This window comes from Myxine glutinosa, chromosome 1 (assembly GCF_964187855.1).
Source record: "Myxine glutinosa chromosome 1, kmMyxGlut1.1, whole genome shotgun sequence".
Classification (NCBI taxonomy): domain Eukaryota; kingdom Metazoa; phylum Chordata; class Myxini; order Myxiniformes; family Myxinidae; genus Myxine; species Myxine glutinosa.
This window is the reverse complement of record NC_136261.1, coordinates 280,645,642-280,661,444: the sequence shown is the minus strand read 5'-3', so window position 1 is coordinate 280,661,444 and position 15,803 is coordinate 280,645,642. Positions and strand designations below refer to the sequence as shown.

The 15,803-nt window shown below is 43.5% G+C and overlaps 2 protein-coding genes across 4 annotated transcripts in view; both read left to right on the top strand.

Annotated features, from left to right (window-relative positions):
• Window positions 1-15,803, top strand: part of LOC137438218 (metal transporter CNNM4) — a 58,964-nt gene that overhangs the window by 19,504 nt on the left and 23,657 nt on the right. For all 3 annotated transcript variants that reach the window (XM_078766560.1, XM_078766556.1, XM_078766567.1), the window contains exons 7-9: window positions 2,235-2,451; window positions 2,747-2,890; window positions 7,577-7,732. In XM_078766560.1, coding sequence (XP_078622686.1) covers window positions 2,235-2,451; window positions 2,747-2,890; window positions 7,577-7,732 — 517 coding nt within the window. The remainder of the gene's footprint in view (window positions 1-2,234; window positions 2,452-2,746; window positions 2,891-7,576; window positions 7,733-15,803) is intronic.
• LOC137419428 (uncharacterized) lies at window positions 12,460-14,479 on the top strand. The gene is made up of 2 exons (XM_068105487.2): window positions 12,460-12,477; window positions 13,075-14,479. Exons 1-2 carry the CDS (start codon window positions 12,465-12,467, stop codon window positions 14,118-14,120), a joined length of 1,059 nt encoding a protein of 352 aa, XP_067961588.1. The 5' UTR covers window positions 12,460-12,464; the 3' UTR covers window positions 14,121-14,479.

Sequence of the window (15,803 nt, the reverse complement as noted above, 5' to 3'; positions counted from 1 at the left end):
CGGTCGCCATATTGTTTTTCGTGGAAAGATGAAAACCCCTTTTTCTCTGCAACGGCTGAACAGATCGAGGCCAAACTTTTCAGGCAGGATCGCATACCCGTGACGAACAAAAAAGTCAGCGAGCATGACGTCATGCGTCACATGGTTTCAGAGTTATGACGTCTTTAAGCATGAACCTTTAAAACCGAGCTCCTCCCTCATTTTTGATCCAATCGAGGGGAAACTTAACAGATCTGTTCAGCACTAAAATGTCCTTTTGGAATTTGCGATAGGGCACGTGGTTTGGCAGATATCGTTAATTAAACGAAAATAAAAAATAAAAAAAAGGATATCTCTTGAATCGCTAGTACCTCAGACCGTGAGTTGGTAATAATTTATATAATTCACACAGTGCAATACGTGCAGGCCGCTCCACGGAGCGACCTTGCGGGCTTATCAACAAGGCGAGGCGTGACACACATGTCTCAGCATACCTCAGATCAAGTTTGAAAACCAGCATCAACCGTGCATAAATTTGCATATTCGATCATTTTTGACAAAGTTATGGCACTTTGAACTTTGGTAGTGGACATGTATTGCAGCGCAATACTCAGAATGCTTGTTTTACTTCATCTGAACTTTGTTTTTTCCGTTTCAAATCATTGAGCCGTTCGTTTTCTAGGTTCCATATGTCCTAGACAGCTGAAATTTGGCCCTCCTCTTTTCTGGTACATTTTCATCTATCAAATTTTAATTTAAAAAATGTTTTTGTTTTTTTTAATAGGTTTAAAACTTTTTTTTTTTAAGTAAAAGTGTGTAGCCCTAAAACATGTTTTTTCGTTTACTTGTTATTATTCTACGGCAACAGGAAACTTTTGGAATAAAGCGTGAAGGACGGTCGGACACGCACACGGACGGACTCTTTTCCTTTTACTAACAGATTAAAAGTTTGTGTTATATTAGTCTAAGGTCTTGTTAGCTCGTTTGCTTTAAATCCATTCATTGATTGTAAGTGGAGGATTTAATCAGTCTCTGCAGTTTATCAATATAAAAATATTGCTTGTATATTTCACAGTTAGGCTTTCAGTTTTTCTTGGTTTTAATAAGTAGTACTGTTTGACAGTAAATAATTGTTGACCAAACTTGAAAATATGTTTTGCCATCTCCATTCCTACTTGCTCGTGTTTATTTGACGTGAAAGCTTCCTCTAAACTTTCTTGTCTAGTTCACTCCACCTTACCGTTACTTTATTTGTAAACATCAGCAAGATCAGAAAGTTCATAAGCATCAGCAAGAAGTAACACAAGCATGGAACAGTGTTGCACTGCACAATCTGGTGGACAACTTGATATAATGGCATGCAAGCGGCATGTGATCCACATGAAAACCAGAAATACTTGTTTTTATGCCGACAGGATTCCAACGATCAGTTTGATCAATCATGAGAATCTTATCAAAAGCATGTTTAAAAGTTTTAACAGAAAAAAAAAAAACACATCTAGTTCACAGTTGATTTTTAAAAAACATCCAAGCAAAAGGTAAAATCTCAACTGACGAAGTCGCTGGAGGCATTATGTTTTCAGGCTGTCCGTGCATCCGTGATAGGTTTTCGTTACCGCAATAACTTAAGAACGACTGTAGGGATCTAAGCCAAACTTGGTAAAAGTGTTTATAATGATGTAAAGATAAACTGATTAGATTATGGAGTCAAGAGGTCAGAGGTCATGTTAGGTAAAAATTTGATACTTGAGAAGGGATTTAAATCAAACTTTGTTAGAAGTATGTATAAACCCCCATCAGTGCATCCATCTATGATAGATGATTTGTTACTAAAAGATCAAGGGTCAGAGGTCACATTAAAACTCCTGTTATGATACCATTGAATATGGGATTTTAACAAAACTAAGTACATGTACCATGATATGTACAGATTAGATATTGAGGTCAAATGGTTTTGAGGTTTTAGGTCAAAGTAAGAGTAAGCAAAGACTTGATGTTGGCGGGGGCATATCAGTCAACATCGTGATGTCAAATTATGTCTAGTTTTTCTTTCTTTAACTTCAGCCGAGACAGCTCACAATTCCTTATTCGGTAGGTGTATATAAGTCACTGGCTACAAGCTTTTTGAGAACACCGATTTTGATGTTAGCCTGTAGTGGCTGCCAGTCAATGGTGTTGGTTTAGGGTGGTGGTCTGCTGCTGATGGTGGTGGCTTAAGAAGCTTAATATTGGTCACAGCTGGCTGGTGTGTGCAGACCATGTCTGAAGTCATGCGGAGTGGCTATTCCCGTGTTCCTGTCTATGAGGAAGAGAGAGGTAATGTGGTGGAGCTTCTCTGCGTGTGCGACCTTGAGTGTTTGGACCCTGCAGACTGCACTCCATTGCGTAGCTTCACCAGGTTCTATGGCCGTTCACTCCACTTTGTCTTCTCCGATACTCGCCTAGATGCCATGCTGGATGAATTCAAGCGAGGTATGAGATCGGATGACACTGGAGGGGGGGGGGGGGGGGGGGGAGGGTGGGTTGTGGCTATTGAGATTGAGAATGTGGGTGTGGCTGTGGATATCACATTGGACTGGGGGTGGGGGACAGAAGAGATGGGGGTCAGGCAGGATTCATTTGCATTTGATGTGGCAGCAGCATAAAGTAATGGGTAAACAAATGTATGCTGATTGACACTTTCGTATATGTGGGATTTGAGAATGATCATGGACATTGCAGAAAAGGGTTTTCTCGTATGAAAGTCAGTGGAGAATTGTGTTTTCAGGTCGTTCACAGCTGGCTGTGGTGCAGAGGGTTAACAGCGAGGGCGAAGGAGATCCATTTTACGAGGTGTTGGGGATCGTAACGCTGGAGGATGTAGTGGAGGAGATAATCCGCACCGAGGTGCTCAGTGAGACTCAAGCTGTTGGTAAGAATATAAAAATATTTGTCACATAATGCTTAGACTTGTCTTTCAAAATAGAACCAAAGGCTGAACTGATCAATGAACATGGAACTACAGCAGAAGGTAATAAAAAATATTTATTGGTTAGCTAATTACTTTCCTTCTCATTTGGTTGAATAACACACCATCATGGTAAGAGGATATGCACATGCTTTATCAAGTGGTTTTCAGCAATTCAAGATCATTGTGCTCTTGGAGAAATAGCTTGGTTCCTTGCGACATGTTGCAACTTGTGTGAAATGCAACATCAGAAAAGCAGGCCTGTAAATATTCGGTCAAGGGGGAATCCCACAGCTGTTGTGCATGAGCTGGAGCAAATGGCAACATAATGCCAATGGAAATAAATATGAGTTCCCTTACAAGGAACTTCAATGCAGGAGGAGGCCATTAGGCTAATCAAGCTTGCACAATGGTGCAAAGTCCTCCATCAAGCTGTGGGTGAAGGCTTTGTAGGTGGATAAAAGTTCAGATGTTCCCAGGAAAGACTTCGCACGATGGAGGATGACCAGTCGGCGACTAACTTTGGAAGTCAACTTAGATATGTGATTTTCCCAAGGAAGATCATGGCTGATACTGAGGACCAAAAGTTTCAGTGACTGAACTTCTTGAGGTTTGTCAAGGAAGTAGATGGAAGGGTTTACCAGACGGTCCTTCAGGATAGACAGAGTGAGTGTGAGGTTTGTCAGTATTGAAAGACATATTCCAAGTGTTGACCAGCTGGTGATTCTATCAAGGTCTGAAGAGGGAAGAGGTTGTAGCCTGCCTTTCTGAAGGATGAGGGATGTTATGGCAGATGGTCAAGTCATCGCCAAAGAGGTAGAGGATTTCCAGAGTTTAAAAAATTGTTGAAAAAGATTAGGAACAGGACTCTGCCCAAGACACTGTTTTGGGGCACTCCAGTCTTGAAAGGGAGAGGAGATGATAGGATCATTGTTGGGAGAGCAGAAGCTGCATGTCCAAGGGAGAAGACACAGAGTCCAGGAGCAGTTGATACAACTGGGTAGGGTGGGTAAAGAGAGCAACGGGTTGGAGACACGAGATTTGGAAGTAACCTTAGAATTGAGGCATCCGGCCCTCTCACAAGCAAAGTCAGCTGTAGTGCCATTTGAAGTGAGTGAAGGTGTGGGGGGGGGGGGGGGGGGATTACTCCAGAGACAGCCTGTACAAGGCACCACCATGTTTTAGAGGAAAGAAACTAGTTTGAAAGTTCAATCTTGAGATTGCCAGATGTTGACTCTCACCATCAGACAAAACAATTGGAGGAGTGGAAGAACAGGGGACATTAGCAGAAAAGTTGGTTATTACCAAGTCCATAAGGAGGATTTGCCATTGGCAGAAATCCAGGTCAGAGAGTTCACAGATCTAGTTAAGCCCATGGAGTCACATAAATACTTTGCTGCACTGCCATTGTTGGTAAGAGAGGTACCAACACCCAGCCAATTGACATGTTGACAATTCAAACCACCACATAATGAGTAAGAGAACGTTGGGATTGTCTACATCAGCTGAGAGAGGTATGTAAATGGAGGCATCACATTTAGGAGTATGGTACAACACAAAGACAGAGAAGACGTTGGAGCAGAGGGGAAAGCACAGCCAAAGGTATTCCTGTGGGTTTGGAGGGGTAAGAACAGTGCACAGACAGAGAGAAATGGAGTTCTAGATGTAAACTGCAACTCCACCACCAGGCTTGGATTCAGGCTTGTCGAACGAGGGGAGACAATAACCAGGACCAGACATGAGGGTTGAAAGAGAAGACAGTGAGGGAGGCATTAAAAGAGAGGCTGAGTATGGCAGAGGATGATGTGGTTGAGCTTGAAAGTGGTTGGATGTCAATGAAAGATAGTCTGTTGGGAGCTGTTGGTGAGATATGTGGATGGACAAAAGGACCACCGAGGCACTCGGAAACATGGTGGTGGGGTGATGAAGTTGGAAAGAGGATTGACGAGAAGAGGAAGAAGTTCAAGGAGTGGCAGAAAGCGGAGGGTACGGGGGCAGAAGAGGCAGAGAATGAACGTCATAAGGCAGCGAAGAAGGCTGCAAAGAAAGAGGTAGCAAAAGCACAGGAGGCATATAGGAAAATGTTCAGAGAACGCTTGGATTTGGAAGAGGGTCAGAGAGCGGTATTCAGGATTGCAAAGCAGATAGCGAAAGAGGTGTGATGTGATGGGGGTGAGTTGCTTGAAGGATGAAGTGGGACAAATCGTTGTGGACCCAGATGGAATTAAAGGAAGATGGAAGAGATATATGGAAATGCTGTTGAATGCAGAGAATGAATGGGATAGCAAAATAGAGAGTAACCCAGTTTTAGGACCGGCAGAGAAGATAACTGAGAAGGAAGTTGAGGAAGCAATAAATGCAATGAAGAGTAGAAAAGCGGGAGGGCCGACGGGAGTTGTGGGAGATATGTTGAAGGCAGTGGGAAGTTGGGGTGTGATGAGAATGACAGAGATCTGTAATCTAGTGGTGAAAGAGGGCCGCATTCCAGTGGATTGGGAACTGAGTACCCTCGTCCCTCCATACAAGGGGAAAGGTGACCCTCTTGACTGTGGCTCGTATCGAGCGATAAAGTTATTGGAGCATGGAATGAAGGTATTGGAAAGGGTGTTGGAGAGGAGGATAAGGATGAAAGTGAAGATCGTCGAAATGCAGTTTGGATTTATGCCAGGAAGAGGAATGACAGACGCGCTCTTTACTGTGAGGCAGTTGCAGGAGAAGTACATGGAGAAGAGGAAGAAGTTGTTTCTTGGGTTTGTTGATCTGGAGAAAGCATTCGATAGGGTTTCACGTGAAGTAGTGACATGGGCATTGAGGAAGTTAGGAGTGGAGGAATGGTTGATCAGAGTAGTGATGGCAATGTACGAGAGAGCACGCACAGCTGTAAGGATGAAGGATGGGAACAGTGGTGAGTTTGAGGTGAAGGTGGGAGTGCATCAGGGGTCGGTACTAAGTCGACTACTATTTGTAGCTGTGATGGAGGTGCTGGCTCGGAATGTAAAGGAGGGTTTACCGTGGGAGTTGTTGTATGCAGATGATCTGGTGTTGATTGGGGAGAGACTTGATGGACGGAAGGAGAACATGAACAAGTGGAAGGAATGTATGGAGGCAAAAGGTCTGAGGGTGAATATCGGAAAGACGTAGGTGATGGCAAGTGGTAAAGCATGTGGTGAGGTGGAAAGAACTGGGAAGTGGCCGTGTGCTGTGTACAGGAAGGGTGTCGGAGTGAACTCCATTCAATGTACAATGTGCGCTGAGTGGGTTCATCAAAAATGTAGTGTTGCAGTGATGGTTGTCCTTCTGGAAGTTTCTCCCATCTCCACACAGGATCTCTGGGGCTGAGCCACAGTGACCATCGGGTTCTTGGTCACCTCTCTTACCAAGGCCCTTCTCCCCCGATTGCTCAGTTTGGCCGGGCGGCCAGCTCTAGGAAGAGTCCTGGTTGTTCTAAACTTCTTCCATTTAAGAATTATGGAGGCCACTGTGCTCTTGGGAACCTTCAATGCAGCAGAAATTTTTTTGTGTAGGCTTCCCCAGATCTGTGCCTCGACACAATCCTGTCTCTGAGCTCTGCAGGCAGTTCCTTCGACCTCAAGGTTGGTTTTTGCTCTGATATGCATTGTCAGCTGTGAGACCTTATATAGACAGGTGTGTGCCTTTCCAAATCATGTCCAATCGATTGAATTTACCACAGGTGGACTCCAATCAAGGTGTAGAATCATCTCAAAGATGATCAAGAGAAATGGGAGGCACCTGAGCTAAATTTCAAGTGTCATAGCAAAGGGTATGAATACTTATGTCAATGTGATATTTCAGTTTTTTCTTTTTAAAATATTTGCAAAACTTTCTAAAATCCTGTTTTCTCTTTGTCATTATGGGGTATTGAGTGTGGATTGATGAGGAAAAAATGAATTTATACGATTTCAGCATAAGGCCGCAACATAACAAAATGTGAAAAAAGTGAAGGGGTCTGATTACTTTCTGAATGCACTTTGTGTATATATATATATATATATATATATAAATACACACCCTTAATCAAAGGACATGATGGGCAGTTTTGTTGCTGCATAACCCTGTGGGCCATCATAGACCTCTGTACATCCTTTGAAGATGACCATATACTGAGACAATTCCTCCTTGTGAATGATAGAAAGGGTGTTGCCCTCCTTTGCTCCGACGAAGGTTTAACCCCTCAAACATCAGTCTCCTTGCTTCCCACGGTGGTTAACATACTTCGAACAATGTCCTCATTATTCCGTCAATTGTTCTGCCTGTCCATCGATACGAGCCTTCACCAGCAAAAGTATTTCTTCATGTTCAAATAGCAGACCACGTGCTAATGCATCATAATTTCAGAGAGCAGAAATGCCTGCATAAATGCAAAGGTAGAACAGCAGTGTGCATCCCAGTGTTTCTCACACCTATGTTGCTTGGATGCTCTGATATATAGTCCTTTTCTTGTAGTGACCTCTTTGGATTTTATGACTTGCTCATAATGCTGTGATCCAATCCTTTTAAACATGTCTTCAAATCAATTGTTGTGAAACTGTTTTACATGCTGTAGCTGTGTCACAACTAACAAAATAAAAAAGCTTGCGCGATGCAAGCTCAAATCTTTATTTACCTCAATATGTGCCTTCACTCTGGCAGTGGACAAGCGAGGAAAAAGAAAAGAACAGGAGTGGACAGAGACTGTTTCCATGCCCCTTCCTCCAATTTTCCCAGCGACTCTGGGCCTTCAACCGCCCCCAAAACTGCGCATCTCTCATCAGCTTCTTCTCACAACTCATCGTTTCCTCCTTAAAGGTGCTGTCAGTGTTTCCACTTGCAAATCTTGGTTGTACTGTTTAACCTCATGATTGAATGCATTATATTGTCAACTAAGCTATGCAAATCTGATTCTTCTTCTTCATTCGTGTACAGCAGAAGGCTGCATGGTAGGATAATTGGTTGAGGGCATGTCTGTGCTGTTGATGCAATCTCGTCTGCTGGTCATGGTAGGGTAGGAATTTGGACTTTTGCTGTGGTGCTGGCGGTAGTTTGCCTACTCTTCACGAAGGACACCATGGGATATTTAACATCCACCAACAAATGCTGGCAAATGGGACGCCCATTTCATGTCCATCCGAGGGACGGCACCCGGCACCCACATTGATGAATCACCCTGCCTGTGAAACACTGGGATGACAGTTTCTAACTGGGTTGGGATTCAAACTCAAGCTAGACAGCTTAGAAGTGCTTGTGCGTACCTCTAGGTCTACACCATTCTGTTGGCCCTAATTCTGTGATAATGAGGGCGTTCACTAACGTGCTAGCCATGCAAACAATCACACGGTGTTCGACAAATTTCATTTTCATGGATGGCCTTTGAAAACTCCTCAGCTTTGAGGTGAAAAGGTTGGTAAACCAACCCGGCTTCCAGGAAATTATGGAATAATAGTTGCATCACAGACTCTTCTTGAAGTTTTGAACTCCTCCATGCTAGAACCAGAAGAAAGTTACACATCTCCATTAACTTGGCAGAAGATTAAAGCAAACTTAATGGTGTTTACCTTTACTACGTTTTCATTAAGGAATATTTTGTGTCTGAGTACGTGACATGACTGCACGTGATGATGTGAGAGATAGACACCATGTCAAAAATTAGGTATTGTTGTCACACTCCTAGTCCAACATAAACTAAATTGTATTGTTCTAACACATCTGCCGATCTGTTTTTTTCGATCGTTCAGGCCTCGTTCCTGGAAAATTACACTAAGTGGAGGCAGTTCAGGAAACTTTTGTGGGCGAAGGACAAACTTGCAATTGAGGAATGGGTATTATATACCACAAAAGATTGAAGAGAACCATCACTTCCTTATACAGAAAGCTATCATTTCTTTTCATTGGGGCAAAAAATATTATTTTATCGAAGATTAGTGTAGACTTTCCTGACTTTGCATAAACACCGTAATCACTGGTGTATAATCCACTACCGTGTATATTCTCAGGATAAAATTCTCAGGAATATACCAGTTTGTATGTATAACTCGCAACCCAAAAATAAACTCCAGCTCAGGACTGGAAATTTAGTTAACTCAAAAGCAGGTTTTTGCCAATCCATGACAGAGCCATTTTGGATGGTGTTTAATATCAGCATAATGGATGACTTCTAACGATGAAAAACAGTATGACGAACGACCTGGCATGTGGAAGGTACCTAACTCTTACTGAGTGATATGTTACTATATATCGATCAGATTAGCACTGTAAGATCTTGTATACAAAAAAAAAAAAAAAAAAAAAAAAGCTTGTTCGTCACTCATAAGCTAATGGCTCACTGGAGACTTGAAGTAATTCTCAACCAATCGATTGTGCTGCAATGCACGTGTTAATCCCCAAGCCTTTTTATGCCTCCGCCGTCGAAGTCGCCTGACGCATTGTTTTCAGTTTGTCCGTCCGTCCGTGATAGGTTTTCGTTACCGCGATAACTTGAGAATGGCTCTAGGGTTTTTAGTCAAACTTGGTGCATGTATGTATGACGAGATAAAGATGAACTGATTAAATTTTTGGGGTCACGAGGTCAAATGCCAAAGGTCAGAGGTCATGTTAGGTAAAAATCCTGGTACCGTGGTAACTTGTGAACCAGTGATGGGATTCTGACCAAATTTGGTACAGTTATGTAGAATGATGTTAAGATGAACTGATTAGATTTTGGGGTCAAGAGGTCAACGGTCAAAGTCTGTAATATGTCTATAACTTGAGTATGGCTGAAGTGATCTAATTCAAACTTGGTACAGGTATGTATAATGATGTAAACATCAACTGATGAAATTTTGAGGTGAAGAGGCTAAAGGTCAGAGGTCATGTCAGGTAGAAATGTGATAACTTGAGAACAGCTGAATGGATTTAAATCGAATTTGGTGCAGGTATTGTAAAGATTTAATAATGTGGGTGGAGGCATATCAGGTGACGTCGAAGAGTGCCGTTCTAGTTTTTGCTGCCATGGCAGTGTCTATTTTTTAAAGTTTAGATGAAAGATTTTAAAAGCAAACAATGTATTGTAACTGAACAATTTTAATTCTATCAAAATAATTGTTATTCATAACCAAAAATGTACATTCAATGTTACATAAGATATACCACAATGCACAGCATTTTAAAGATTGCGGCACCCGGTAATAAAGGTTGGTCTTGTCGGTGCGAGAAATATGGAGAAATAGAGCCCCCTCATATCTAATTTCTTAACAATACTCTTGAGGAGGCTCAGTGTCTAAAATTCCTGGGTCTCACTTTCAGCCACAATCTTTCTTGGGCAAACTACATTTCAACGTTGGCCTCCAAAGCTAGCCACCGTCTGGGCATCCTCCGTCTTACAAAGTCCTTCGTTGACGCACTTGAACTCCTATCCACCTACAAGGCCTTCATCCACAGCTTGATGGAGTACTGCTCTCCCCTATAGGCTGATGATCCTGCCTCACATCTTGCTCAGCTTGACACTGTGGAAACCAAGGCCTTCAAGATTATTGGAATCTCCTGGGATGAAGCTGAGTCTATGTCACTTCACCATCACAGATAGGATGGTGGTCTCTCGGTCTTCGACCGCCTCTTTTCTGGTCTTGCACCCTCTGCCCTTTCCGTGCTTTATCTCCCACCCCTCTCCCTAACTTCCGCCACTCCTCCCAAACCCCCCTCCCCTCTCCACCCTCCCTCCATCCCAGGTTTCTGCAAGGCACACGGTCCACCATAAACCCCCTTCTGGTAAAAAAATATCTAAATTCAGGATCACTGCTTACCTCCACTCATTTGTTCGTCCTTTTTCTCACCCGTGGAATCAACTTCCAAATTTTCTTCAATCTCATTTTCCCTCCAGTTCTTCAAGACAGCTGTTCACCACCATCTCAGATCTTCTCCAATCCAAAACCATGATCTTTTTTGTCCCCCGTCGCACAGCGGAGCGAAAGGGGGACTATGGTTTTCCCCTCCGTCCGTGTGTCAGTCCGTCCGTCTGTGCGTGTTTGCGTGCGTGTGTGCGGGTGTGCGTAAGCGAAGGACCGCTTTCGAATTTGGTGTGTGGGTGCAACCCACGTCAAAATCCAAGATGGCCGCCGCCATGTATGTCTGATGCCATGTATGTCTGAACCTTGAGATGAATATCTTGAAAAATAAGTGAAGTACCAACTTCTAATTTGGTGTGTGGGTGTATCTCGGCATAAGGAAAAACGCTATTGAAAATTGGGTCGCCACGTCAAAATCCAAGATGGCCGCCACCATATATATGTCTGAACCTTGTGAGCGAAATATCTCGAAAAATAAGCGAATAGTCAGGTTCACTATGTTCAGATTGTTAAGTTCGTTGGTTTTCTTTGGAGATTTGCAAAACTATACATTTCTGGAAAGTTTATTGTACAACTAATCGGAAAAGTGATGTTTTCATTTGCACGGAAGGTTCCATGGCCGCCATCTTGGATTTTCAAAATGGCCGCGCTAAAAATTGATATTTCTCAATAGCTCGGCTTCTAGAATACCTAGGGTCTTGATTTTAACAGCTAAACCTACATTTTCAGGGGCAAGGAATCCAATCGTACCAAGTAAAATGGCATATACCCATCCCTAGACCAGTTACGGTCAGTTATGCCTTTTGTCCTACTATTTTTTCCATAGTTTGATATACATGTATCGTGTTTCCACTGTCCATTAGACCATTACACTTGTTACATCACTATTATAATGCCTGGTCCTATTATAAACTCCACACTAATCATAAGATGTGCAGTAATGTGATTGCAGTGCCACCTAGTGAGTGTAGTGACAACTACCGTTGCAACTGGTCCAGCGAGGACCAGAGTACTGTATGTTTTGCCCATTGTCAATAATTGTGGCATTTTGGATTGTCACAAGTTTAGCCACGTGGTCCTATGCCTGACATTGGTCTTTGGCGTAGGTTCATGCTCCCACACAGTAATGAATATATACATTTGTTGAGACCCATGTAATGGTACAGCTAGCAAATAAATCAATGAAACAAGTGGCAGAATATCTGGTACCAGGCCTAGAAGTTCGCGACACTGCGCGAGAATCCATTTAGATTCTCGTGGAAGAATTTCGCGACTCTTCTAATTTGCATATGACCCTTCTAGCTGTAGTTTTGATTTTGTGTATTTGCAGGTCCTAATCCATCATGAGTGAGGTATGTGAGCTTGGTCAACACGTGTGTGAGGAATCCATGAACTGGGAGCTATGCTTGCTGTGCCAGTCTGGTGATACTGGGAAAGGAGCCTTGGTATTACACCCCAGAATAGACTCCTACAATCATCTCTTGGGGGTGATAAGAGAGAGAGCCAGCTTGAAAGATGGCAACTTTGTTCAAGTGCAAATACGACTGAAAGACAGCACAAAAGAAACACTGTGCCAAGAGAAGGCTGTTTGGCACCGCACTTGCTACGCCAGTGCAACAAACACAGAACTGATACAACGTGCAAGGGACCGCAGAGATCATGAACTGTCTAATGGGTCATATATTCCAAAGAAACGTGGCCAGAAGAGAGGAAGCACAGAGATGGATGAGTCAGGTGTGCTGTTTGGTGTGCAGTCAGGTGTGCAGTCAGTCATTAGTGCTGATGCACACTAATATTCCTACAGGTCGCACAAGATCTGCCTGCAACCCTCTTATGGTTAAACTGCCAAAATCAAGACTCTCTGCTCACCTTCGCTCCTTCATTCCTCTTTTCTCCCGCCTCTGGAACAAACTCCCTCACTCTCTTCAATCCCACTCCACCCTCCAGGTCTTTAAAACAGCTGTTCACCACCATCTCTTATCTTCCCCCATCCAAAACCTTGATCTTTTCTATCCCCGATAATTTCACCCCAATTCCACTTTTTGAAATACCAACTTCTGACCTGGAAGTCCTTGGTGTCCTTGTGTTTTATACTTCTCCCACCCCCCACGCCCCCACCCCTTCCCACGCCTCCTCCCCCCAAGCCCTCTCCCTCCCACACATCTCCCTGCTCTCAAATGTTGTGTGCTCTCAAGTGTTTGTGTGCTTCCCATTCTCTTGTCTTCCGCTCCCTCTTTTTATATATTTTGTTTGTCTGGTTGATTTGTTTGTGAAGTAAATGTCAGCTTTCACGAGCCTCGATTCAGTATACAAAAAAAAAAAAAAAAAAAGGTCCACCAACTTCTGGTTCTTCATTATGTTCATTGCCGTTTACACGGTCCTGCACTGTGCCACTGGATAAGGACCAGTGCTTCTTCTGTCAGACGGATGATGACCAGCAGTTGTTCACAGTTCGGACTGAAAATGCTGGTAAACAACTGAGAAAAGCTGTGGAGATGTCTGACGATGCATCATTGAAAACAAGGCTGAACACATCTATCTCACCCACTGATGCACACGCAATAGACGTGAGGTACCACAAGCCATGTTGGACAAGACATGTGTTCCACGTTGTGCGAGATGAAACTACCAGAAGTACAGACAAAGAGCACTTGCTGCAAAGGGCAAGTCTGATTGAGCTGATCAACCTCATCGATTTTCAAACTCAAAACCAAGCTTACCTCTCAATGGACGATATTGAAACCACCTATGTCAACATGCTTGGTGCAGAAGGCCTTGACCACCATTACCCTGCATTCACTAGACGCTGGCTGAAGGAAATGATCCTCACTGAGCTGCCCACCGTTAAGTCTGTTCTACAGAAGAATCGAAGGAAATCAGCCGTCCTCTACTCTCCAGACGCATGTGAGGAAGACATGGTCCATGCTGCTATCACAAGTGAAGAGGATGACGTGAAGAACATGAAGGCCATCTACAAATCAGCACATGCGATACGCAAGAGCATTGCAGACTTCACAAAGAAGGACAAGCCAGAATGTGCCATACCAGTGTCTAGCAACATCGATGATGTTCCAGCTGAACTATACACCATGATCCGCTGGATCATGGTGGGGCCCATGGATGAGCTGGAGACCGAAGCGAAGACCAGTGTTGTTGACAGAACGGCACTCACATTGAGCCAAAACATCATGTATGGATTCAAGTCCACCAGACAGGTGAAGTACAATCCAAGCAGTGATTCTGCAACATTCAGGCCACAACATGCAAGAGAAAACCCCCAAGTTCTGGGACTGGCACTGACTGTGCACCATGATACACGAAGCAAAATGCTGATGGGTCTTCTCAATGCACAGTGCACGAAGAAGCAGACACACTGATGATCCAACAGGCAGTGCTGGCATCACATCGGAACCCACGTGATGCAGAGTTGATGTTCTTCTCTCCAGACACAGACGTACTAGTGCTGGTCATAGCAAATTATGACCTCTTGCTGAGAAACACATCAATTTCGATGACATCTGGAGTTGTCCAAGTAGAGCCAATATGGACAGCTCTAGGTCCCGAAAGAGCGAAGGCTTTGCCCGCCTTCCATGCATTCACGGGGGCAGACAATACTGGGAGATTCTCTAGAATAGGCAAGGCAACATGGCTGCAAGTCTACATCAAATGTCATCAAGGCTCTGCAGATGCTAGAAGATGCCACTGAGGTGACAAGATATGCTCTCTACATTATCTACATTTGTATGTGCTGCATACTCACCAAAGGGCATTCACATCGAGGCGATCCCAGAGCTACGATGGCATCTCTTCTCTAAGCACATGGCAGAAAGTGACAAACTTCCTCCTACCCTTGGGGCTCTCAAGCAGCACATCCTCAGAGTCCACATCCAGGCCAGAGTATGGGGTCAGGCAAGTATCCCTGAGCAGGAGTTCCTGGATCCACTGAAAAGTGGCTTCTACAAGGACACAGATGGTCAGGTCAAGCCCACCACAACTGAGGTCCTCCCAGCCCCCAAGGCCATCATCGAGATGGTTAGATGTCAATGCAAGGCAGACTGTTCATCTTCCAGATGTTCTTGCAGATCAAAGAACTTAACATACACAGACCTCTGTCAGTGCAGCACCCAGTGCCAGAACGATGAGGACTCCCACGATGTGATGTCTGATGAGAGTGATGACGATGTGTAAACGTGTTTATTGTCAGAGACGCTGTAATCGATTAGTCCCTATATAAATACTTGATCTGATGTGTTCTCCTACGCCATGATATTCAAGCTGATTTTTAGCTGAAGTCCAGGTACATAGCATCCAAGAGGTTGCCCTAAAATTAATGCTTGAGGATACCTATTCCTGAAATTCACAACTCTCCATGCAGGTTATCTTCTTTGTACTACAGAATAAAACATTCGTCAACATAATATTTGGCTCTATGATTATTTTAGCTTATTTTACTTGGTACGATTGGATTTCTTGCCCCAGAAAATGTAGGTTTAGCTGTTAAAATCAAGACCCTAGGTCATCTAGAAGCCAAGATATTGAGAAATATCAATTTTTAGCGCGGCCATTTTGAAAATCCAAGATGGCCGCCATGGAACCTTCCATGCAAATGAAAACATCACTTTTCCGATTGGTTATACTATAAAGTTTCCAAAAAAGTATAGTTTTGCAAATCTCCAAGAAAAACCAACGAAAATACACAGTGAACCTGACTAGAAGTACCAACTTCTAATCTGGTGTTTGGGTGTATCAAGGCACAAGGAAGAACGCTGTTTAAAATTGGGTCGCCACGTCAAAATCCAAGATGGCCGCCGCCATGTATGTCTGAACCTTGTGAGATGAATATCTTGAAAAATAAGCGAAGTACCAACTTCTAATTTGGTGTGTGGGTGTATCTCGGCATAAGGAAGAAGGCTATTGAAAATTGGGTCGCCACGTCACAATCCAAGATGGCCGCCACCATATATATGTCTGAACCTTGTGAGCGAAATATCTTGAAAAATAAGCGAAGTACCAACTTCTGATCTGGTGTGTGGGTGTATCTAGGCACAAGCAAGAAGGCT